This window comes from Drosophila teissieri, chromosome 3L (assembly GCF_016746235.2).
Source record: "Drosophila teissieri strain GT53w chromosome 3L, Prin_Dtei_1.1, whole genome shotgun sequence".
Taxonomy (NCBI): domain Eukaryota; kingdom Metazoa; phylum Arthropoda; class Insecta; order Diptera; family Drosophilidae; genus Drosophila; species Drosophila teissieri.
This window is the reverse complement of record NC_053031.1, coordinates 12,808,710-12,832,790: the sequence shown is the minus strand read 5'-3', so window position 1 is coordinate 12,832,790 and position 24,081 is coordinate 12,808,710. Positions and strand designations below refer to the sequence as shown.

Sequence of the window (24,081 nt, the reverse complement as noted above, 5' to 3'; positions counted from 1 at the left end):
TTTATTCCATCCTTCACCATATCAATAAATTTGATTTTTCCGGTTTGCTTGACTCAAATTTTAGTCGTGCATTTACATTTAATATTCTTTTCAACACGTTTATGGGACGGCAGCCATGTTAACATGGGCAAAGTCTTGAAGATTAGGACACCTTTCAAAAATAACGCATGACTATAAGTTTTGTATACAACATAGATATAAGTTCTTTAGTTCATCATACTAACCAAAATGGCACACTGATACTAAGAACTTCCTAGTACAAACTGTAAAATTTCAACTGAAATTATCTAAGTATTATTTCAGCGATTGCACCTTATTACTTGAACTTTAAAAGAGGCCCATCATCTGTAAACAAATTGCCCATCTGAACTGGAGATATTGGACGAGTGTTAAGAGGCGAAACTTTCGCATGGGGGAGGAAGGCCATTACATCACAAGATTGGTGGTCTGGGTCCCGAGCACTTTTGCTCCATTGTTGAGCACATAATTAAGCACCGCTTAGCTTATGTAATTAATGTCAAGCCAAATGACCGAATGCCAAGAGCCCGAAGTGGAGAGTCTAATGAACCAGCTGCGTGTGCTGATTTATATGCGACTTTTCGAGCTGGTTTGTTTGTACATATACTCGTACTTGTATGTTATAGGTCTCTCTGTCCGTCGATCTGTCCGTTCGTCTAACTGTTTGTTTGGCCTGGCCAAATTGTGTTTTGTCACCGTCACCATCGCGGACGACGTCTCTCGTCTCGATCTCTCGATCGCGCACTTAGGCCTCGTTTATGCGCAGGCTCTGCTCGATACTCCAGTTTGTTGGGCCATGTGAATGTGACATAAGTCGCCGGGTGTACGGCCATGATATATGAATATGACAAAGCGACATGGACAACTTTATTGGCTCATGAAAAGCGCTGTCACTGCTTGACTGACATAAATCACCGAACGGCAGAAATAGGCATTCAGCGCCCCAAGAGCCAATCGATTGCCGCAAAAAACCAAACTGGCCAAAAAGTGTTCAATCGAAATAAATCAAAAATCAATCTCTTCGAAGGGCCCACTGGCGATCATCTCTGTGCGCCGGTGTGGTGGTGTGGGTCCCAGTAAAATCTAGCGCAATCAGGCGATTTGCGATTTGCATACGACAGGAATATGCCGAATCGATTGCATAGCTTTTATCTGATTGGAACTGTCAACCCAGGCGGACATTTCGCTTCATTCATGGGCACGGGCAAAAACCCATATGGAAATTAGAGCAACAATTGGACATCGTGCAGCGTTCTAAAAATAATAACCGAGTGGTGCTTTTATTGACCAACAGACAAACACACAAGTCCACGTCAGGAATGTGGGCAAGCGAATGCACGCCACCTATCGGACGAACGAAGCGTATCTCGACACGCTACCCCCTCACACACACACACACACACACGCTCAGAATTTCGTATCTGAAGCCTTGTTCTTCACTTTCCCCATTGTGTTTTCACTTTTGTGCCGGGTACTCAGAGGTTAACGGGTATACCTACCCTTGAGTGATGCTCAAGATCGGTAAACATTAGATTACAATCATATACTCATAAAAGTTTATATATAGACAGCCCCCAAATTAATGGCAATGCAATTTATTGAATCATAAGACTAACATTTTCTTCTATTCTACCTGTTTAGAATGGCCTAAGTTCACCATCTTGTATGGTACAGTTCATACAAACTGATTACACTCATTAAATAATTTATTTTGCATAACTTCTGAATACATTTTTCGTAATTCATCCCAGAAACAGGTACTCCCTGGTCGAAGTCCTTGCTTGCGGGCACCACACCTTATTTTGTTGCAGACCTAGAACCCTTTTAGCTTTTGGCCTATAACTACCTTAACTATGACTATGGTAAGTGTGCGCCCAACGCGCATGACCTCAGCAATTTCACTTCACTTGAAGTGCAAACGCACATGCAAACTGTGGAGCTCGCGAAGTGCTCCAAGTGCTCCATGGCTCTGTTTGACCAGTCCAGTTGAGAACGGTCCGGTCCGGTCCTGTTGCGTGCCCAGTAAATGGCAATGGTAGGGATGTGAATGGAGATTGGCGGCGGTGGTCGAGTGCCGAACTGACCCTTCACTTTAGCAGCGAATGTTTTGGGTCAGTGCTCAGTTGCGTTGAGTTCGTGACCAAAGGCGGGCGTATTTCTGATACCCCAATTCATAATCATATTCATATTCGATATAAATAAATCCTCGGCTGTTGCTAAACCAATCCACATCGATACCCCGATACCCGCTCCCATCGGCATGGTTCGGCGATTGTCTGGCTCGAATTGAGAAGAAGTCATGGGCTGTGCCAGCAGCACTCCCATGGTTGCAACGGCGGGCAGCGAAATGCTGAAAGCCGCCAGCCATGTCAAGCAGAAGGGCGAGGCCGTCGTGGAAGGTGTGTGTGTGTGCTCGAGTGTATGTGTTACCAATCCGTGCTGGCCATTAGTTTGGACTGTGGCCAGCAGATGACATTTAAGAGTGTGCAGTCGCAGGGACGTATACTTGATATTTGGAGCGGATACTTAATTTTCTGCGAAGGCCAGTCCTAGATCTAAGCTCAAAAATTCGATATTACGGATACTAGAATTGCATTGGCTTACCTGTATTGCCAATTGACATTAAATGTGCTACCGGTAGTACCACCTAATTACCTTTTAGTAGTTCACCAATGATTGATGGCTTTGAGTAACCATCCCAAAGTGCTTTGTATACTCTTACTTGGATAGAATAAAGTCCTTGACCCCATGCCCAAATCAATATTAAATTCAGCTAATTACCGGCCACCAACAAGCTAGTAAATTCCCACTTAATGCCAACAAGAAATTCGATACATCCAGGCGCAATGTACGTAATAAATGTGGTCGCACTTCGCATTATTATAATAACAAGCCACGTAATAAAGGACAATTGGCCAGCGCAATGCGTGCCGCGTAGCCTTTTTTGGCCTGATTTTTCGCCTTTCTGCCGCCTTTCAGAGGGTCGCAAGTGAAAGCTGGCTCCATTGCCATCACTCGACCATATTTTTATACATTTATTTAACGCATATGAAGAAAAACGACTTGGTTGCGTGACCAGACGTCAACGAATTAGAGCAAAAACATATTATTCGTACATGTGCACTGAGGGAAAGTACTATTATAAAACGCGGACTATATTGTGAAACTCTGTAAATTGGCTTCATTCCAATAGGCTGCTTTTTTAAAGAGATATAGTTTTTCTTTGCACCTGTGGTAAAAACAAATTTTGTAATTTTCTGTTTAAACAGGTGAAACGTGTTATTATTCCATTTAATTTTTCTAACTGCACATTTATATACTATATACTAGCACTGCCCTTCGTGAACGGCAAATGAAAGTGCTTTCATTCCCGTGCTTTCCTTGCAGACGCCTCTGAAACGCTGACCACCACTTTGGACACGGCCAAGGAGACCGTTGGCACGGCGGTGGCGGGAATCACCACTGAGCTGGGCAACGCCTTCAAGGAGGGCTCTCAGGCTCTGGACGAGGCCAAGCACAAGGTGATGGAGGGTCTGCACCTGGAAGAGCCCCGGGAATCCGAATCGAAAACAGATCCGGTAGAGGCAGCGATGAGCAGTTCCCGAGCACCGACGCCCAAGCTGCAGGAAGATACGGATAGTCTGAAGACCTCCACGCCAGAGCCGGAGATCGAGAGGGCTCTGGCCAACGAGGAGGAGAGCCCGCCGACTCCGAAGCCCTCGCTGGAGGAGATGGCTCTGCTAAGTGCCGAAGTCTCGCAGGCATCTGCTGCAGATGCGCCCGCTGCAGATGCACCTGCTCCGCCGGCTGCCGAGCCTTCAGCGGCTCCAGCAACAGACGCACCCGCAACCGAAGCCTCCGCACCCGTGGAGTAAGTAAGCCTCTAGAGAGCACCTGATGCATCGCAAATCCGTAATCGCTAACCCGTAACCCCCGTAGCCCCATCGCAAATCCGTAACCTGTAGCGCCACTGCACCCTGAAGTTTTCGCGTAGTTTGTACCTGCAACGTTCGCTTATGATTCGTAGTTGCCGTCGTAGTATCCCGATACTTATATTTATTATGGCCTAATCAACATACTTTCTCCTCTCTCTTTTCTTGACTTGTATGTAAATTGTAAATAAACTTACTCTACTTCTATGTACATATCATATACTCTGCCTTTGTTTACTTGCGACCTCAGCAAATCAAACTAACCAGAACATCAACAGCAAAGTCATGTGCGTAGTATTGTGGTAATATTTTGAAAATATTTTACACGGTTATTACTATTTTATTCGGTTCGTCGAATATGTGCGTAATTGCAACAAGTGACTACTACTAAAAACACCATAAATACATTTTTAAGTAAAACACATACCAATTACATTAAATTGAGATCGTTAAAGTTTTGCAAATACCACTTTCACACACAATCTCACATTTATACTAAACAATGAAACACCCCACAAAAATTAAAATTAGGTATAACACTAAAACACCATCTTTCCACACTTAAATTTTTACACACTTAATCATAACCCCCCAGAAGGCGTAAGGTGCGTCGCAAATTCGTCGAAAGGAATAAAACGGATGCAGAGGAGCATAGACCCAGTACCACCGAGTGGGAGAAATTCGCGGATCAGTTGGCCAAAAGCAAGAAGTTTAAGCCCTACGAGAGCTTTGCCCACGGCCAAAACAAGTTCTCCGTTTACCAGGATCACACCAGCCTAAGGGATAAGCCGAATCACTACGATGGTCACTTCAGCGGTGGAAACTCGCAGAGTGCCTCCCAATCGGATTTGTCCAGCGGTCACATAACTCCAGCCCCCACTCGCAGGGGGCAGCGGGAGTTTGCCAAGTTCGTGGGCTCCGAACAGGCGGGCAGTATATCGCGATCCAGTTCCAGGCTCTCGAATCCCGCCACTTCCAGGACCTTCGATTTCAATCCTCAACGCGAACGCATCAGTCTTTCAGTGGCCACTCGCATTGGCTCTGGTATTCAGAGAGCTCCTGCTGAAAGGATTTCCGGCTGGGGCAGAGGAAGGCCGGCTCCATTGATGGAGGAACCTGGATACGGACGCAGGATGAGCACGGGAGTTATTCAACCACCCTTGAGACCTGGCAGAGAGAAATTCCTGGGCACTGCAAGTCGACGGTCAGTGAAACCCATCACCCCGACAAGGGATGTGAAAAGGGAAAAGTCTTCCAAGAAGCAGCATTCCAAGATTCTTTCATCGAAAGAGTCGTCGTATTTGGATTTGGATCCTCGCAGTCCAAAAAGGACTACCAAAACTTTACCGAAGGATACAGGGCGGTCCAGAGAACATTCTTTTGATTCCATTAAGGTACAAAGGATTCCCTTAAACGGATCAAACACTTTGAATAAGACTGTGGTGCCATCAAAGAATGTATCTTCCAGAGAACCATCTTATTTGGAAATAGAGTCTTTGGAAACCTATCACAATCCTCTAAAAATACAAAAACCTTCAGATAAGAAAACTGTAATATCTAGAGAGCCCTCCTACGCAGAGTTTGATTCATTTAAAGGGGATAAAAGTCCGTGGAAAGTACAAGCTTTGGAAAAGAAAACGGTACGCTCAAGAGAGCATTCAAACCATGAACTTTATTCATATGAATCAGAAAAGGGTGCTTCTAAACCACCTCTACCTATGCAATCCGATGAAGCGCAGAAACTACCTCAGAGTCTCAACCAATCACACAATATTCCTATGGAGCACCTACCTCAGTTAGAACATAGTCCAAGTGAAGCAACCCAAACATCAACAAACCGAAATCAATCCTCCGCACCTCAAACACCTAAAAAGATAGAAACTCCAAAATCTATTGCTTCGAACTCAAAGATGCCATCACCACCGATTTCTAGGGCTTCCAGCGCCAAATCCTCAGACAGCAGCAATTTAGATGTTATAATCCAACCCATGAGCAGTCTGAATACACCTAGTATAAAGTCCTTTACCCAGTCACCGGATCAGGTTATCATGGAGGGCTATGAGGACTCCGATTTGGAGGCTGCGCTGGCCAGATTGGAAATCTTGAGGGGATCAACGGCCACTTTGCACTCTCTAAGATCCTGCAGTCCTGGCAGGCACACCTATACAGCCTCCTTACTGAGTTCCCGACGCACTTCTCCTTGGGTGATGAGAAAGAACTACGGAGGCACAGTTGGCAACAAAATAAAGCCACCCGAACTGGTGGAGTCTCTGAAATCCACAAAGACTATCCATCAAACCCTCGAACGCTGCGATATTTGCTACAATGAGTTTCTTACAAACTAGTACATTCATCATATTCTTAGTTATGTTCAATGATTAATAGGATAGGTTTTCATGGGCACGGATAATTTAAGGTTTAGGATGAAAACAAATGTTGAGCTTGTAACTCTTTTGAAATTCGTACATACATATTAATGAAAGTAAACTACTACTATTACTGCCATACAAAGCTGTGAAGCTTGCTCTAATCTTCTATAAATAGTATGTATTTCATTCATGTAAAAGAATATTTTACTTTCATTGTTAGATAGGATCCAACAAATATTAAAATGTATACAAATTAAAGTAGACATTTTCCAGTTCCATGAGAGTATATTTTTTTAGATTATATAAAATAACCACATGCCTCGATAGGTTATCAATAAATTCCACTTCCATATATACGTTAAAAATAAAATAGAATAAATTGTTTAATGTTGTGCAATCCCAGGAGTTGCAATAAAGCGAGCCCAACGATAAGCTGCTAAACCAGATATTAAGAAGTTTGCTATGGGAACGCTTTAATTTCGAAACTTTTATGGCAGGCAATTTGGCTCTCGGGACTTCAAATCGAAACCGAATCACCCTGCAGTCCGATTTGGGTTCCTTTAATTGATGACTTAATAACGAAATTGAAATGTTTATCTTGCCGTTCACTCAATTATTCTGCCACTTGAAGTTGGGTGCCTCAGTGCGGCGGGATGAAGTTCGATTTTACGTTTTACGACTCCACGTTCCGCGTAGCTGTGATTCCACATGGCTTCCACATCCACATCTCCCGTCCGTGACTTAATGAACTATTAACAGCAATGATAGTAATTTGTTGCAGCAGCAGCAGCAGCAGCAGCGGCGGCGGCAGCGAATGAAATTGCTTTCGGGCAACAACGAGTTGTCTTCATGGCACTTTTTGGCAAACAAATAGACAATTCAACAAAGCGACATGCAGACAAATGGCTACAGTGGATACTACCAGCAGCAGACATATATCTGCTTGGCTTTACGCGGGGGTGTTACCTGTGTTTTGGTTTCACCCTCCCCCAACCACACTTTATGCACCTGCCTGCTCTAGCCTTTTACCTGCAAATTGAGTTTGGCTCTGGCATCTATTTTGGCACGATTTTCAAATTACGTACATCGACTCGCAAAATGTTTGCTTTATGCCGCAATTAATTCCCAGGCGGAAGAAACAGTGCCCCACAGGGGTGAGCGGGTCCAAAAGTTGAAGGTCTTCGGCGGTCTCTGTGGCGTGACATTGAAAGTGAAAGAACAAGTTTTGATGGGCTTCGCTTTGTTTTCTATTTTTAATGACTTTGGCATGGCCGCCACTTGGTTCATTGAACTCAGAGCAACGCACATAAAAAGAAGGAAAAACAAACGAAAAGTAATCACCGCTAATGATCTATGAAGTGCAAGTGTCTGTACTTTTACTTTCATTTATCAAAAGTGGAGGCGTCATCTCTTTTGGCCAAAAAACCAAATGTGGGAATTAGCAGGCGGCCAAATGCAGAAAATTCATCTTAGCACTTCATTTTCTGGTTATATCTCTCGTTGCGAGTAAGTTTGTGGTAAAACGTGCTTTTAATCAAATTTACATGTGCCATTCATACGCACCGTAGGCTGGCAAAAACCGAAAAACTAAAAACAAAAAAACACCTGAAAAAAACAACCAATTTTCTGTGTGAAATTGATTTATGCAATTGTTGTTTGGGGCAAGCAGCAGCTGATTTGTTTATATGTTCAGGCGGCAGCAACAAGCGTGGCAAATCAATAAGTTTATGCAACAGGCGGCGATAAAATCTAAGAAATCAACGAAGACAATGCCCTAACAGAGCTTCCTGCTACAGTTTCGTTTTGACCAGTTTTAACATACATTTTTCGACCAGTTTTAACAGCGTCCACTGAGTTAACAGTGCTCTGTGCGCATGCGCATTTTTGGATTTTTTTGGGATTTTCAATTAATGTCTTTCCTTTTCATTTCCATTTCAGTTAATGCGGCAACGCACTTGCTGCTGGCTGCAAATAGCAATCATTTGTTAGGCAAACATTTCTACTTTTCGGCCGCTTTCGTTTGGCCTTTTGCCAACATTTTGCATAACCTGGGTCAAGACGGAAATGCAGGAGGAGGCCGGCCATTAATAATCTTTGGCTCTCGGCTTTTCGAAGCCTCAGCTGCCCGCTGCTGGTGACTTCTTCAATGCGTTTCGCCAGAGCCTTTTCTTTTGTTTCTGCCGGTCGGCCAGTTGGCCCAAAACGTGCCCGGGCTACAAGCCAAACTCAAATAGCAGATCCCTGTGCCACTCACCCAAAAAACAAAATAATTGCAAAAACTGAGCAAAGATGCTCACATTCGTTCATTACTTACCCACATATTTAAAGAACATAAGTTATCATTTAAATTGATTTAAAAGAAAACACAACTTTAAACTCTTTAATTATATTATTAAATAAACAATTTTATCGTTAGGAAAAAGGTTATTAAAAATCAAGAAGACAATGAAACACAGATGTTATTGTTTCATTCGCTTTATGCAATCCCTGTCCAGTCGGTGACCCAATCTGTTTCACCTCTGCCTTTTAACCGACTTGCACTCCCTGCTGCAACGAGCTGGTGTTCAGTAGCCTCCGCATAATCCAAATTAAATTGTCAAAAGAAATGACAATTCAATACACACAATCTTGTTAAGCAAATATGAAAGAAAATACCAAAACAAATAGCACTCTGTCATCCGTGCTCTCCAACAAAAGCGGAGACAGCAGGAAAGAGTGAGAGTGAGGCGAAAATCACAACCGAAAACGAAAACCAAGACAGAGATGGGGATGGGGACGGAGGTTCCAAAAAGTGTCAAATTAAACTGTCAGAGCGACTTTTAACCCATTTTCGTGGGCCATTACATAAGCTACTTATCAGTTGATAACTGGGCTCTCGGGGTGTTGGAAATACTAATAGGGAAATAGAAATAGAAATGCGAGTGCGTAGGTGGTGCGACTGTGAAGCGGTCAGGCGCATAAATCAGCTTGGACACTCAGCCACTCGAATTCATTCGCTCATGCGTCAGCCAAACAAAAGACTTAGGCAACGAACTGCAGCCGCTGTTGCAACAGAATGCAAGCCTTTCGAGTGTGTGAGTGTGTCAACAGCTGGTACTGCCACTGCATATTCTAAGACATGTGTGTGTCTAGCCCTACCCTATTCAATGCCCCCACATCCCCCAGTTGCATTTCCATGTGAACTGCGCTAATTCGTGACTACTTTGTTGGGCGAATGCTGAGGACTCCAACAAACACATCGCCAGATGCACTGAGAGAATTGCCTCAAATTTGAATAAATTAGTAAAGAACTTAATCTTTCCTTATACGTACGACGTATGTGAACTAAAAATGTATAGAAAATCGTATCTATTAATCTGTCCCACCCTAACTTAATAAATATTTTGGGCTTAAGTATTCGATAAGATAAGTGTTCGCTTTGGATTTCTTATTGTTGACTTTCAAGCCCTTTTTTCTCATCATAGAAATACTACATTTTTCTCCCACTGCCTATAAAAATATGAAAGAACACTTAAAGCCCTATTCATATGCGCGACACCCCGAATAAAGCGGGGGGAAACCCTCTGTAATGGATTTGAATGACCCACTCCCAAGGCTCGAGGTTCAAATCTGGAGCTACCGCCTCGAGGACTGGCGCTTGTGAGTCAGAGATCGGCTTGCTATATGTCCCATTTCGATGGCAGTTCCCTGCCCACGCCGCAGGCGCAAACACTTTACTTTTGTTTTCGAAACGGTCGCAGTTGCAGTTGCAGTTGCAGTACCCAGTTAACTTGCAAGTTGCAGTCCCAAAATGAACTACCCAAATGAACGATGCAAGCACACAGCTCTCATTCTCCGTCGTCAATTGGATTCGGCTGTTTTCTGTTTCGATTCGACGGGGTTTTTCTTCTTCAGGGTTCGACAACGTTGCGGTTGTCGCTTTCGTAGTCACACAAAGATAGAAATCGCATGACACGATCTTGTAGCCCGAAACAGGCGCCAGTAACCCAGTTTTCAGGTTTCAGACCAACAGCAAAAGCAAAAGAAATAAATACAGCAACAGCAACAACGCCAACAACGATGACTCCCTTTGGCCAAAGCCAAATGAAAATGAAAATGAAACGTTTTCGGCATAAATAAATAATGACAACAGAGCGCAGCCACCAAAAAGGCAACAACAAATGATCAGACAGTCCTGGATTTGCATTTGTTTGCATACCTCTGCCACAAGGGTATAAACCGTTTATTGACGGGCTTTAGTTTGTTATAGCATAAAATTAAATGATTTTCACCAGGCGTAAAATAAAATATTGATTTTGATTAATTGTTGACTTGTTACATATATATTAGAAATATTCAATATCTGAACACTTATATTTTTCCCATATTAAGACTTAACAGGTAGAAATATAAGCGTTTCGATATTTTTTCCATGATATAAATCTTTCAATCTACTCGCATGAATCTATATCAGATGCACTCCAACTTTCCTTTAGCCTGTGAGGGTAAATTGGCTTCTGTTTACTAACCAAGCGATTTCTTGCTTTTTTGTTATTGTTTGTTTGCTGCCTGTTATTTGTTTGTTTGCTTTTTTTTTAACTGCGGCATTTTGGTTTGTTTGTTTCAAGTTGTTTGGGCTCAGCCTAACAAGCTGGCGACATCGACGTCTGCCCATTGTCTTTGTGCCCCACCGATTTCATGTGGCATTTTTCTAGATTCAACCAGCCATCCCAGCCAACCCAGCCCACCCCCTAAAAACATGCGCTGACCTTTGACATCGTCCCCTGAGTAAAACCAGACGCTCTCGATCTTATTGGGCAGGGAGAAAACAATTTGTTATTGAGTAAATAACCTATAGTTTTTTTTTGATATAGAAAAATAAGTTCTTTATATAAGCTCCTGTTTTTTTTTACAAGAAAAATAGCCTCGAAAGTTAATATTTAATAGCTTTTCAAAGTGTTCGTTATCTTCCTTTCCCATATTGGTTATACAATTATTTTGCAGTAAAAGAAAAACATTTTTGGGAAATACTCGTTGTAAATTTATGCATAAACTTTGTTATGTGTATCAACTGAACGGCGATGGCGAAAACAGTGCATTGAACTCCAGCTTAGAGGCAGACCCATAAATTTATTGATGCCGATGCATAAACGTCAAGTTTTCGCTCAACTTCAATTCTAAAGCAGTCGAAAGCAAATTTCACTTTCATTGGCAGTCCGTCACCCACAACATCGGCGATCGGCGCGTCTGGGAAAGCGATTCACCCTACGCATCGATGGATGGATGGATGAATGGATGAATCGTCTGGGAGCCGCGGATCCCCGGACTTTTTTGTTGCAACGGTAGCCGATAGACGGGGCGACAGACCAACGAGCATGCCAAAAATTGCATTTTCTACAACAAATCAAGGTGACTGGACATCAAGATAAAAACATAACAAACGATTTGACTAAGCCAAATGGTAATAGGCCCCGGCAACACAACATCGCCAACATCATCAGCAGGAGCAGCGATCGTGGCCACGAGCTCTGGAGCTGTTGCTGGAGCTGGAGCTGAAGCTGGAGTTGGAGCTGGATTTTAGCCACTGGAGCGATCATCGAGCTGCTCCGCCGTTATTGTTATTGCCATGGCCAACAGCCTGGCATCGCATCGGATGGCTGGAGCTCCTGGCTCCAAATTTGGTGCGAAACTGCGTTGTCGCGGTCACTTTTTTCCCCTTCGTGGATCGGGCACAGTGGGGCAAAGGACTTGCCAGGGATTTGCCAGGATAGTATTTGGCTTTCCAAAAATATTGCTAGTTTGTGAAAGGCTGAAAATATTCTTTCATTAATTTAATTCACAAAGAAATTTAAAGGGTTTTTAAGGCATCTCGATTGTTTTTTCTTGTTTAAGTTTAAAAATTGGATAATTATGTAGAATATTCAAATAGACACAAAAAAATCTAACAGCTGACCTTCAAATTAACCCAGTTAAAACCACTGTGCCATCGTTGTCGTGCCTGTCGTCGTCGTCATATTGAAATTGAAAATAAGAATCGTATTTGGTAATTGCAATGAAAGCGAAAGGAGTGAAAACTTTTCTGCTGTTGTAGGTATGTTATTTTGGCCACTAAGATAGATCACCAAGGATAGCGGCCGAGCAGCGGTCACTTTCTACCCATCGAGCGGTTCAATGACACGGCCCCAAACGCCCCCACCTTTTATTTAGTAGTGTGCTCATGGGTTATAGGTGGAGGTATACATTTGTGTGAAGTGAACTCGAACTGATGGCAACACTTATCGATGGCTAAGCCGAGTGCCTAAGCCGCTAAACGGCAATAACCACATCAAAATGCCAATGAAAACCTTTTGACATTTTTATCACGCACAGCACCGCAGATCGAAGATCGGAGCTGAAAGCCCCCACCAAATGCTAATTGACCTTGACATGCGGAAGATTTGAATGCGCCCCCCCTTCCCCGTTCCCCATCTCCCATCCCCACAGTGCATCAGATGCACTTCAAGAGCAACTCGAGTGGCCGCTGCACTTGGCATGGATGTCTGGGTTTTGGGTCTGGGTCTTACTGCCACTGGATGTACATGTATGAGAAGTAAAAGGTACGGGGACTGAGGTCCGAGGTCCGAGTTAAGTGGTAAGTGGTAAGTGTTGCGGTTGCAACATCATCAGCACCAACATCGAAATGTGAATGCATATGCAGAGTGTTAATTGCAATCGCCACTGCAGTGTGACCAAGGTGCCTGCAGTTCAACAAGTTAAGTGTAATTTATAAATAAATTAATCAAATTATGGGTGCTATTGACTTTCAGCTATTAGCTAATCGAGTGCTTAAGCTGTTTAGGGAGTTGCCTTTAAGTAGCGAGCCTTTCTATCATAAATCCAATTAATATTACATGGTAAATTGGTGCCGTACATCTAAAGTAGGTGAACCCAAACATATTCCATTATCTTTTAACACTTCGAAATTTGAGCTATAAATCTGTAAACTACTACTCATTTTCCTGGTACATTCGCATTAAATTCATGTTATTTTAAATTAATCTTCCTTATACGCCAATGATTAGAATCGGAACTGTAGTACTATAAAAATACATTTTGGGCTTTCTGGTAACAATAACACTTTTTGTAAACAACTTTTAAACACTTTCAAAGCAGCTCAGCTTTTCGGTCACACTTTAACAACATAAAACGAAATGATGTGCAGTGGGCCGCACCTGATTAAATGTCTGGTGAATAAACAACGAAAGTGCAACAAGTTGGGGGCCATAAAAATGACAGCAGTTGGGGCGGCCCAAAGGGGGGAGTGGCAGGAGGTTGGGGGGACAAGGCCGGGCGACACTTCACCTTGGGTTGTTCAAGTTGTTGTTTCTGCTGTTGGGAGCCAACGGTTATTATTTTACACGCTTTCTGCTACAACTACAACTTTATTTACTTTGCGCGCAGCGTCTTAATGCCTTGTGCTATAAAATGAAATTTTACGCACTAAGCGCGGCAATTAATACAAAACCGGCAGACAATTTCAGTTTTATTTTTGTTTTTAGGGGGGCCATTGCGGGGGGAAGGTAGTAAAAGTGAAACACAAACTAAACCAAGGCTGCCCCACAAACTGCCCACCTGCCACCGCTTTTCACTCTTCACCCCCGAAATGCCACATGCTTTCCACCAAAATTGATAACTCTATTGCCCATTTTCTGATTTAGCTGCCGCCCGTCAATTGCTCACCTGATGATTGATTTTGCTGATTGCCAACGAGTTTGCATCTCACATCTCGCATTTGCATTTCGCATCTCTGCATATTTACCGCGGCCAATTATAATTAATTTCCCTGGCTCTCTCTCTCGTATGTGAACATCGCAGAATCCGATGCATTTTGTCAACATCAACTTTAGCGCCGTTGGAAAACCGAAAACGAAAGTCCGCCAACTGACTGAGTGACCGACTGTCACCGTTTCAGGTGTCCATTTATTACCTGTCATAATCAATCGGGATAGGGAAACGTCAAGGTGCTGAAAGTTGGCCATAAAGGTGAAGAAAGGTGGTTAAGTCGCTCAGTAAAACGTCTCAGTAACTTTAAATTGGTTAATGGTATGCACTCTGGGAATTACCTCCAGCTACAAGTTTAAAGTCTAGATACATTACATTACATCAATTACAATAATATAGATTACTAACATATTACATTACTAGTTAGGCTTGCAAACTGTGTATTAAACAAAAGGCAATTCCGTAGTTGATCTTGTGGCAGTATCAGCAATGCAAAATGGTATTTCCATTCAAGGATTCCCCGAAGAGAACTTTCAATTTCTCTGGAAAGAGAGAGTAGAGCTCCATATGGAAGTGGAAATGGCGAAGACCTTGTCCGTCACTCGGATGGATGTGAATGTGAGAGTACTGACCTGGCTCTGCCTTCATCCGCTGGCTCACTGACTGACTTGCAAGTGATCAGTGATCAGTGATCCGGAGGAGGGGTTCCCGTGGAGGTGTTCCGAGCCTTAAACGGATTGCAATTGCAACTGGGAATGGTGGGTGCTTCGTGCCTAAAACATTTTGCATAATTTGTTTTGCTCACGTTGTATATGTATTCCAAGGCTTGTGATTTGATTGCGTTGTTGATTTTATTATGAAAGTTGCGAGACAACAATAACAACAGCCCGATTAGCATTGCCCACTTTTCTTTGGGAACACAGGGAAAAATGGTAATTTATTTGTGCATATAATTTGTAAAGTTTACATTACAAAACGCAATAGTAAAACTTAAATTATTTTTAAGACAATATGTGTATTTTTGCACAATTTTGGTGGCCCGAACCTCCTTTTCATATATATCTTTAAGGTTTCTGAGGAATACTATACATTTTATTTGGTTTATATACTTTTATCACTCATTATAAAAATATAAGACTGACTCGCAGCGCCAACATTTTTATTTGTATTTTATATTTCTTTTTATGTGCGGCGTAGCATGTTGCCAGCAATTGAATAAAAACCCTTTTCATGTCAATGCAACATTTGTTGCTCTGCCAGTCGCAGTTCGATGTAGACTAGCCAAGCTGCAACAATCGGCGGCGCTTGGCTTTGTACTTGTCTCTTTGGATTTGGATTTGGCTTTGGCTGCTGCTGCAGTTGTTTCCTATTAACGATAAAAATCACATGACACGAACTGGTCGCTCGATCTGGCTCCATTTTCTGCACTTTTTCCCTGGGCCGTGCTTTGTTTTGGTTTTTTGCCCCGATGCCGCTTCAAGTTTCTGGGATTTGGCGCCGGCGCCACTAACCCAGTTTAAGCCCAGCCGTTCGGGCCCAGTTTAAATCCGACCTGGGCTGGCCAATTATGCCACATTATTGTCCAGTTGATTGCCGCTGTTATCGCCCTGGAATGACAGGATGCGGCGGCCAATTGGCAGGGCCATGGCCAATGCCTGGAGATTACGCAACGTCAACGTCAATTAAATCAGTTTTACTCCAAATATTTTAAGCCAATGTCAACCGAAAGCAACCGAAACGATGGCGGGATGGGGGGATGGGAAAATATATGGACATCGTCTGCCCATCGCTCCGTACACCTTTTGGCCGATCTCGATCTCTGGCAGTGGCCACGCCTGATTAAATTTATGGCCGATCCAACCGACCAACTGACCAACTGCAAATCGAGACCCTCCGGGGGTTTTGGGGCTTTGTTTACACAAAACTTTCACAAATTAACCCAACCTGTGAACTGAAAAACTCAAAACTTAATGCCCGAAAACGCATCGATTCGATTAAAATGCTGCAAACTTAATTGGGGCCCAGTTTGTCGCACATTCTGGGTGGCCCGGGTACAGTGGTCGCCAATTAATAAAGCACAGTAACTTTAGATTTCTGGTAACTTGCCGATAATTATATGTATACGACTATATATGAATATTTGACCATAATATCCCTTTCGATACATTTTTCACTCAGATACACATTAAAAAGGCTTGTGGGACAACCTCTATGATTGCAGGTTGACTTGGCACAATCAAGAAGTTAGAGCCTTTAAAGCATAATACTGGTAGCATGATCCTGATAGCATGATTCCTCGAAGATATTTTTCTAGTCAGTATTATTCTGAGAAATATACCCTACAAAAAATGCACTTAACCACGATCAGCTCACTGTGCATCCGTATCATATGTGGTCCGCGTGGACCTTCTTGCCAATTCCGACCGCCCCTGTCCTGCGGCATGTGCTCGGTCAAGTGCAAGTGGCAGTTTAAAGAATCGGGCGAGGAGGCTCCTCTGGAGCGATGAATCGGGTGTCCCGGTGTCCCAATGTTGGCGCCCCCATATGCGCATAATAATTTGGATGGAGTGCCGAAGAAAGTTGCCGGCTCCTCGGCATCGTTTCATGTAGTCGAGGTTGTTTTGCAGCGCAGCTTGTTGCAGTGCTTGTTGGCTGGTAAGTGAAATGAAAAGTGCATAAATCTGCCGATCTGGCAGCGGAGTGCAGCGTAAAAAGCGGGGCGATAAGAATCGAATCGAAGGAGCCTTTTTTCTCGTTCGTTTTCGGGTTAAACGCAAGACAAAAGAACTTTCGCTTTCGTTGCGCTCTTTTTTTCGGTGCGGTAAAAGTGGCCAGTGGCCAGTGGCCAGTGGTGGTGCATTATTTAACCAAATTTGGCCATTGAATGCAACCGGTCGGCGCATTCGGCGGTAGGTGCCCCAGCCATCGATATAACAATTATGTGCGTTTAATGAGCAGCGGGAGCAGATCGAGGAGTTGCCGATCATGCCCGCTGACGGATGAGATTGATTGCGTAAGTGCATAAGGAAAACGGTCTGCCCGGTTGCTACATTGTCACCCGCTCCCGAGGAGCGGTCACTTTCACTGCTGCCCCCCACACCAGAATCGCTTAGAAGAGTCAGCGATTTTCGCTTGTTAGCTTCATGCGATGGAGCAGTCGTTCGTTGTGCATTCGGTCGATCGATGGTAAAAGTGATAGTCGTTTCCAATTGGTGATTATTATGGCTTAAGTATTTTACGACTTATATAACCACCACACACACACACTCACACACTCGCACACTCGCACACGCACACCACGCACGAGACGTCAAAGCAATTAAGCTACCCAAACACACACGGCCGGCGATACAAATGCAGGCACTTTTCTAATTAATTTCGAAGAGTAGCAGGGGGTTTCGGTAAAAATCTCAATAAAATTTCATTTTCATTGACAGCCGCTTTTCAACTGCAGCTCCACCAATTCCAACACCGCGTTGCAGTGCCGCCCCAGTCGCATGATGAAGTGTGGAGACGGCAACAACAAGAGCCACCACTCGGTACACTTAATTGACAAGTGTGAAACTTTCGATTTTTATACACCCATTGACATACAAAACGAGGCAGACGGCGACACTCGGAAAAAAATCTAGATCACTAACGAAAATCTGAGTCTAACGGAGTCTGGATATACATAGGTCAAGTTTACCTATTTAAAATAGTTAGATAAACTGATTAGGTTGTTAGTTTCTAAGCCAAGTTCAAACCTAAGTGTGTGAAGGTAGTTAACATTTTGTTGTACTTGTTAATAATATGTTATTTTTTAAGGTCCTTTAAAAAGCTTATAAAGCACTACTCAACATAATCCCACTTATTATCAGTTATTTATAGTAAAAACCCATAACTTTCTAGCTGTGCAATCTAATGATCTTGCCTGCTATGATTTGTTGTGCCCAAATGTCACAATTCTTCCAAGTGATGGGCGGATCCCGGCCAGGACAGGAGGGTCTGTGGGGGGTGAGGCGGAGGTACTGGGTGCGTCTGGCCAGATCCAAATGGCATGGAGCTTGGAGTGTGGAGTCTGGGGCACTTCGAGCTTGCTATCACTATCGGCAGCTGATGGCTCCGGTGATAATTGCCGATATCTGGCGACTGGTCGGGTGCGACTCGCGTGCTGACTTGACAAAAAGGCTGCGCAATGCCATCAAATGATTAACTAACGGCTCGGATCGACATGAAACGTGCGAAATGGGTGAAATTTTCTTGGCGTGTTCGAGTGCCGGCCGGTGCGATTTTACACTACAAAAATTATGTTTCAATTATGCCAGAAAATGAAAGTTGTCTGCAGAGAGCACTGTAATGGCTTAATTGCTGCCACCGAATTGCGGGTAATCCAGGAGATCATAACGAGATCTCTTTATTTCTTTTACTACGAATTTGTCGGCTGGATGACCTCATGAAGTTTTGGAATTTCATTTTTTTCTTCGATATCCTGAAATTATAACCCTTATATACATTATAGGATAAAACATAAGTAATATTTAGTTGGAAAAGTATTGCCTCCAGTTTAAATTTAGTTTCCAAAATACTCAAAAATCCATTAGAGCTTCAGCAGCTTGTTCAGCGCCGCATTTTAAAATCTGGAGTTCTCAAAGGTGCAACCTTCCCAGAACGGGCTGTCTGTTCTGACAGTTTGGTATTTCAACATATTGTTTGGCAAAGCCATAATTAAAAATCAATTTGGCCAAAAAGTTCCTATTATGCAAGAGCAAGAGCAAGAGCCGCCGCGACAGGCTCGTAATAACCAGGTTCGTTGTCTCAGTCTTTTGTTTGCCGTTTTGTCAAAGGTGCAGGCAGAAAGGCAGGCGGCAGGCAGGCAGGCAGGCAGTTTCAGCATCTGCCGCCAGACATCAACGTGAGCCGCACATATCGAGCATAATATCGCGATGTGGAACGGCATGGTCTATTGGAACCCGGGTTCATGCTATGTCAAGCATGATTTCGCTGTTTGGGGGCCGTGCCTCAGAGACCCATTAATGAGCGCACAAACTGGCATTTGACAGATTTTTTAATTAAACCATACAAATTGCGATTCTTCACGCTTTTCGCCACACGAAACAGTGCGGATATTATTGCTGGCCCACATGGCCGTAGACATTGAAGCTCCTCCCGCTCCTTACCCGCGCGAAAATAAAAAAGTGGCATTCCAGTTAGCGATAAGCGAGTAATCTCGGCAAGAAACGAATGAAATGCCAACGTTATCGGATATCTGGCAGCTGGCAGCTCCCGCGTAAATGCAATTTAAGGAGCGGGGCAAAAAGAAATTTGCATAGGCGCCGAGCTAATGAATTTCTGCTGCCTGCTTACATAATTATCGGCGGCACCATTATGGCCTAAACCTGGACCTCGTGCTCCAAGTCCAAGTGCTCCTTTCACTTTTGTGCGAGTGCGCCTGCCTAATTATTCCTGCCCGGCCGTGTCCACATCCATTGTTACCCCTGTGATTTCGCACATAATTAAACTGCGCCAAACGTACTTAAATTAATAGTTTTATTGTTTTGTCTGCTCCTGAGTTGGAGTCTGAGTCGAACCGAAGTCATGCGGAAGCGGCGCCCTACCAAAAATGGGCAGCGGAAACCTGCCACAAAAAATGCAGAAGTGAAAAGGGGTTATTACCACTAGCAGCAATAAATAAAGAAGAAGTCAAAGACCACCTTCATTTCACTTTCTTGACAAATCGCTTCAGCGAATAAAAAGATTATTTAATCTGACTCCTAAATATACAAATTTGAAATTACAATAAAATGTATAATTTCTTCAGTTTGTTGTACAAATTGAATATTTTATAATTTTAAATAAACAAAGAACCCAAAAAAGAAACCTGAAATACATTTTTAATTTGGCATTCATTCGGATGACTTCATTTGAAGATTCTCCACTACACCAAACCGAGTTCAAGGATTACAAATTGCAAATTTAAAATTTGACCTATTTTACAAATTTAAAAAAAAATGGCAAAACGAAAAACTGGTTTTTAGAGGGAATGTGAACACCATTAATGAAGATCCACATCGGTTATCAAGAGGTCGTAAGGTAGCTCGATAGAATAAGTTCCTGTCACTCAATTCGCGTTCTTCGACTCGAGCGGTTATCAAAATGTATCAGAGGTCACTAGAACTAGTCATATGTGCGGCACTACTACTGCTCGGATATGGAAGTGAAGGACGCGAAAGGGATCCTTCGTGGTCAGGATACTACAAGGACAATGGAACTCATTATTTGCTGTACGGAAAGCCTCAGGATATCGCACCAACACCCAACTTTGGAAATATATCCTCGAATCCGTTCATCAACGCCTTGGAAGCCCGGGAAAATTTTCCAACTAGAATCGTCAATGGCAAAAGGATTCCGTGCACAGAAGCTCCCTTCCAGGGATCCCTGCACTACGAAGGATATTTCGTTTGTGGGTGTGTGATCATCAATAATATTTGGGTCCTCACTGCCCACCACTGCTTCTTTGGACCACCAGGAAAGTACACTGTGCGAGTGGGATCGGATGAACAGCGACGCGGTGGTCAGCTGCGCCATGTGAGAACGATCGTGGCGTTGGGGTCATATGATGACTACACCATGCAACACGACCTGGCCATGATGAAACTGAGATCACCGGTCTACTTTGGCAAATGTGTTAGGCCCGTGAAACTACCCTCCCCCAAAACTACGACATTTCCCAAAAAATTCGTAGTCAGCGGATGGGGTCTCACCTCGGCTAGTGCCCAAAATGTCCAACGCTATCTGCGTCGTGTGCAACTCGACTATGTAAAACGGTCAAAGTGCAAGAAAATGTACAAAAAAGCCGGACTCCAAATATACAAGGATATGATCTGCGCCAGTCGAAAGAGCAAGGATAGCTGTTCCGGCGATTCTGGTGGTCCGTTGACCAGCAGCGGCGTCCTTTACGGAGTAGTGTCCTGGGGCGTTGGTTGCGCCAACAAAAACTATCCCGGTGTTTACGTCAACGTGAAACGATACGTTCCTTGGATTAAAAAGGTCATTCACAATCATTAATATAAAAATGTTTAAAACAGAATAAAACTGTATTATGTTTTTTGGGCTCAACCTCATTTTGAGTGCAGAAAAGTAATTAGTAATAAAAGTAAAATTGTTAGCAATTAAATTAAGTTCCCAACACTTTTCATGGCTGCCTAATATCAATCTTCGGAATCCTATAAGCACATATGTAACTAAATTAAAATGTTTGATTTAGAATAAACAATTTGACAGCATTTCAAATTCGAACTAAGCGCTGCGGGTTAATTTTTTGCCCAGAATCCGCTAATTAGCTTAGCCTACTTCAACGGAGCTAAAGATAAATGGTCAGCAGATATAAAATATAAAAAGAATAAAGAACCGAGAACTAAGAGGTCAAAAGGTGAGCCATTGCTCAAAGATGGTTCAGTCGAGAGGCGACCGTTGCTCGGATCGGTTATAGAAGCGTGTTTTAGGATGATTGCGAGCTTATCGGGAATAGTTTTCATTGCGTATCTGTGGATCATGGTGGCAGGTGGTCAACCCAACAATTGGAGTGGCTACTATGTAGACAATGGCACCCACTATCTGCTTTATAAAGAGCCCCAAATTGGGCCCCAGCCTTTTTTGCCTGGAAATATATCCACTAACCCCGCCATAAATGCTTTGGATGCACAGGACTACCTGCCAACTCGAATTGTGAACGGCAAGAAGATCAAGTGCACCAGAGCCCCATACCAGTGTGCTCTTCACTACAATAGTTACTTCCTCTGTGGGTGTGTTATCCTCAATCGGCGATGGATTCTAACTGCCCAGCATTGCAAAATTGGCAATCCTGGAAGCTATACAGTGCGAGCGGGATCAACGCAGCAGAGAAGAGGTGGTCAGCTTGTACAGGTTCAGAAAACTGTCTGCCATCCGAACTACAGTGAATACACCATGAAGAATGACTTGTGCATGATGAAGCTGAAGACTCCACTAAAACTCGGTCGGTGTGTCCAGAAGGCGAAGCTGCCCTCCACGAGCACCACGCGATTTCCCAAATGTTACCTGGCCAGCGGATGGGGTCTGACCTCAGCCAACGCCCAGAATGCCCAGCGATATCTGCGGGGTGTTATCGTCTGCAGGGTGAATCGAGCCAAGTGCCAGCAGGATTATCGGGGCACCGGGATCAAGATCTACAAGCAAATGATCTGCGCCAAGCGAAAGAACCGAGACACTTGCTCCGGAGACTCCGGAGGTCCACTGGTCCACGATGGCGTGCTCTACGGAGTAACATCATTCGGAATCGGTTGTGCAAATGCCAAATATCCGGGAGTGTATGTCAATGTGTTTCAATATACTCGCTGGATCAAAAAGGTCGCAAAGAAATATTAAATTCTGATTTATGCAGAAACAGTCAAGCAAAGAGTCCATCAGTTTCTTTAAAGATTAAGCTTATTACAATTTGATCTGAAGCTCTTGTGAGATTACTTGAATAATAACTTCAATATTTTAAGAATAAATTATAACAAAGGAATACATTAAAAAAAACTGTTAATAACGAAATGGAATCTCGTTCAAAAAAAAATCCATGCTTAAGATTACGTTGTTGTGGCCGCGAGAGAAAGAATATGGTATGTATTTATAGCGCCAGTTAATATTCATGCCAAAAACAGTAGGTCGCATGCCAAGCCTGGAGGTCATTAGCATTCTTGATTCCCAGCTAGCATAGAGTTCGCGCCCAGGGGTCAAAAAGTCGACTTTCAGTTATCGGCCATTATTGGTGCTTTACGGACCATTTGTTTTTGTACGGATGATGAAAATGTTGGCGTTGATTTTACTGCTCACTTGTGGCCATAAAACCTGGTCTTTATCGCCCCATGAACGGATCGTGGGTGGAGTGGAGCTGCCCATTCATCTTACACCATGGCTAGCTTCGATCATGGTGCACGGCAACTACAGTTGCAGTTCGGCATTGATTACATCTCAGTGGCTGGTCACGGCTGGACATTGTGTCCACTATCCAGGTAGCTACTCCGTTCGCGCAGGATCTACTTTCACTGATGAGGGTGGTCAGAAAAGAGACATAGTGAGTGTTGTCCTCCATCCGGATTTTAATCTACGGACTCTAGAGAACGACATCGCCTTGTTGAAGATAGGTAAATCCTTCACTTTGGGAGAAAATATCCAGGTGGTGAAGCTGCCTCTTCCGGGTCTTAATATACTTCCAAGAACCCTCTTGGTGGCCGGTTGGGGCACTCCAGATGCCACTGACAGTGAATCGGAACCCAGACTACGTGGCACCATGGTGGAGGTTATTGATCAGAGACGTTGCCAGCGACTGTACTCCCATCTGCATCGTCCCATTACGGATGATATGGTGTGTGCAGCGGCAGCTGGACGAGATCACTGCTACGGAGACTCAGGGGCTCCCTTGGTTCACCGGGGCAGTAGCTTTGGAATCGTATCTTTTGCGCATGGTTGTGCTGACCCACATTTTCCAGGGGTCTACACTAGACTAGCCAACTATGTAACCTGGATCTTCAACGTCCTGGAAAGTGATAGCAAAATAAATCTGACACACAAAAATTAAACAATACAAGATTGTTGGTTATTATTTATTTCTTTCTCATTGTACCAGTCTGTGCTCGGAAGTCAGTTCTTCCTGGATCTGCTGAATGCTCATCGCTCCTGGAATACCCGATGCATTATACAATCCGCCAGCGTTTTCCCAGCCATCTGAGAAGCCGCTCTTTCTCGTGCCCAACCAAGGCGATAAACTCGTACCGCCGCTCGACGGCAAATTTGTGTAAATTATGTATTTGTGCATTTTGATTTCATTTAAACGAAGTTTCCTGATGGCCCCTGGCGCATGTCAAATATCAAAACCGAAACCAGCCTGCCAGCTAGCTGGCCACTTGCGCAACAGCCACAACATCCAGCAATCCATATCCATATCCAGCCCCATCCCGATTCCATATCCATATCCCCATGCCCACCCCCATCCCCATCTCGATCCCCATTCCAATCCC

General features: G+C 43.7%; 4 protein-coding genes across 5 annotated transcripts; all 4 read left to right on the top strand.

Annotated features, from left to right (window-relative positions):
• The first annotated feature begins 2,269 nt into the window (after positions 1-2,269).
• LOC122616341 (cell division protein FtsN) lies at positions 2,270-6,295 on the top strand. Of its 2 annotated transcripts, none has more exons than XM_043791758.1 (3): positions 2,270-2,417; positions 3,406-3,889; positions 4,546-6,295. In XM_043791758.1, the coding sequence occupies exons 1-3, from the start codon at positions 2,318-2,320 to the stop codon at positions 6,293-6,295; spliced, it is 2,334 nt and encodes a 777-aa protein (XP_043647693.1). In that variant the 5' UTR covers positions 2,270-2,317. The 2 variants fall into 2 exon arrangements, with proteins under 2 accessions (XP_043647693.1, XP_043647695.1); XM_043791760.1 differs by lacking the exon at positions 4,546-6,295 and adding an exon at positions 3,958-4,084.
• Positions 6,296-20,194: 13,899 nt separating this feature from the next.
• LOC122616666 (trypsin alpha-3) lies at positions 20,195-21,106 on the top strand. The gene has a single exon (XM_043792202.1). The coding sequence runs from the start codon at positions 20,195-20,197 to the stop codon at positions 21,104-21,106; it is 912 nt and encodes a 303-aa protein (XP_043648137.1).
• Positions 21,107-21,544: 438 nt separating this feature from the next.
• LOC122617661 (trypsin-3) lies at positions 21,545-22,444 on the top strand. The gene has a single exon (XM_043793590.1). The coding sequence runs from the start codon at positions 21,545-21,547 to the stop codon at positions 22,442-22,444; it is 900 nt and encodes a 299-aa protein (XP_043649525.1).
• Positions 22,445-22,865: 421 nt separating this feature from the next.
• On the top strand, positions 22,866-23,642 carry LOC122617553 (trypsin beta). Its single transcript, XM_043793459.1, has one exon. It carries the CDS (start codon positions 22,866-22,868, stop codon positions 23,640-23,642), a length of 777 nt encoding a protein of 258 aa, XP_043649394.1.
• Positions 23,643-24,081: the final 439 nt, after the last annotated feature.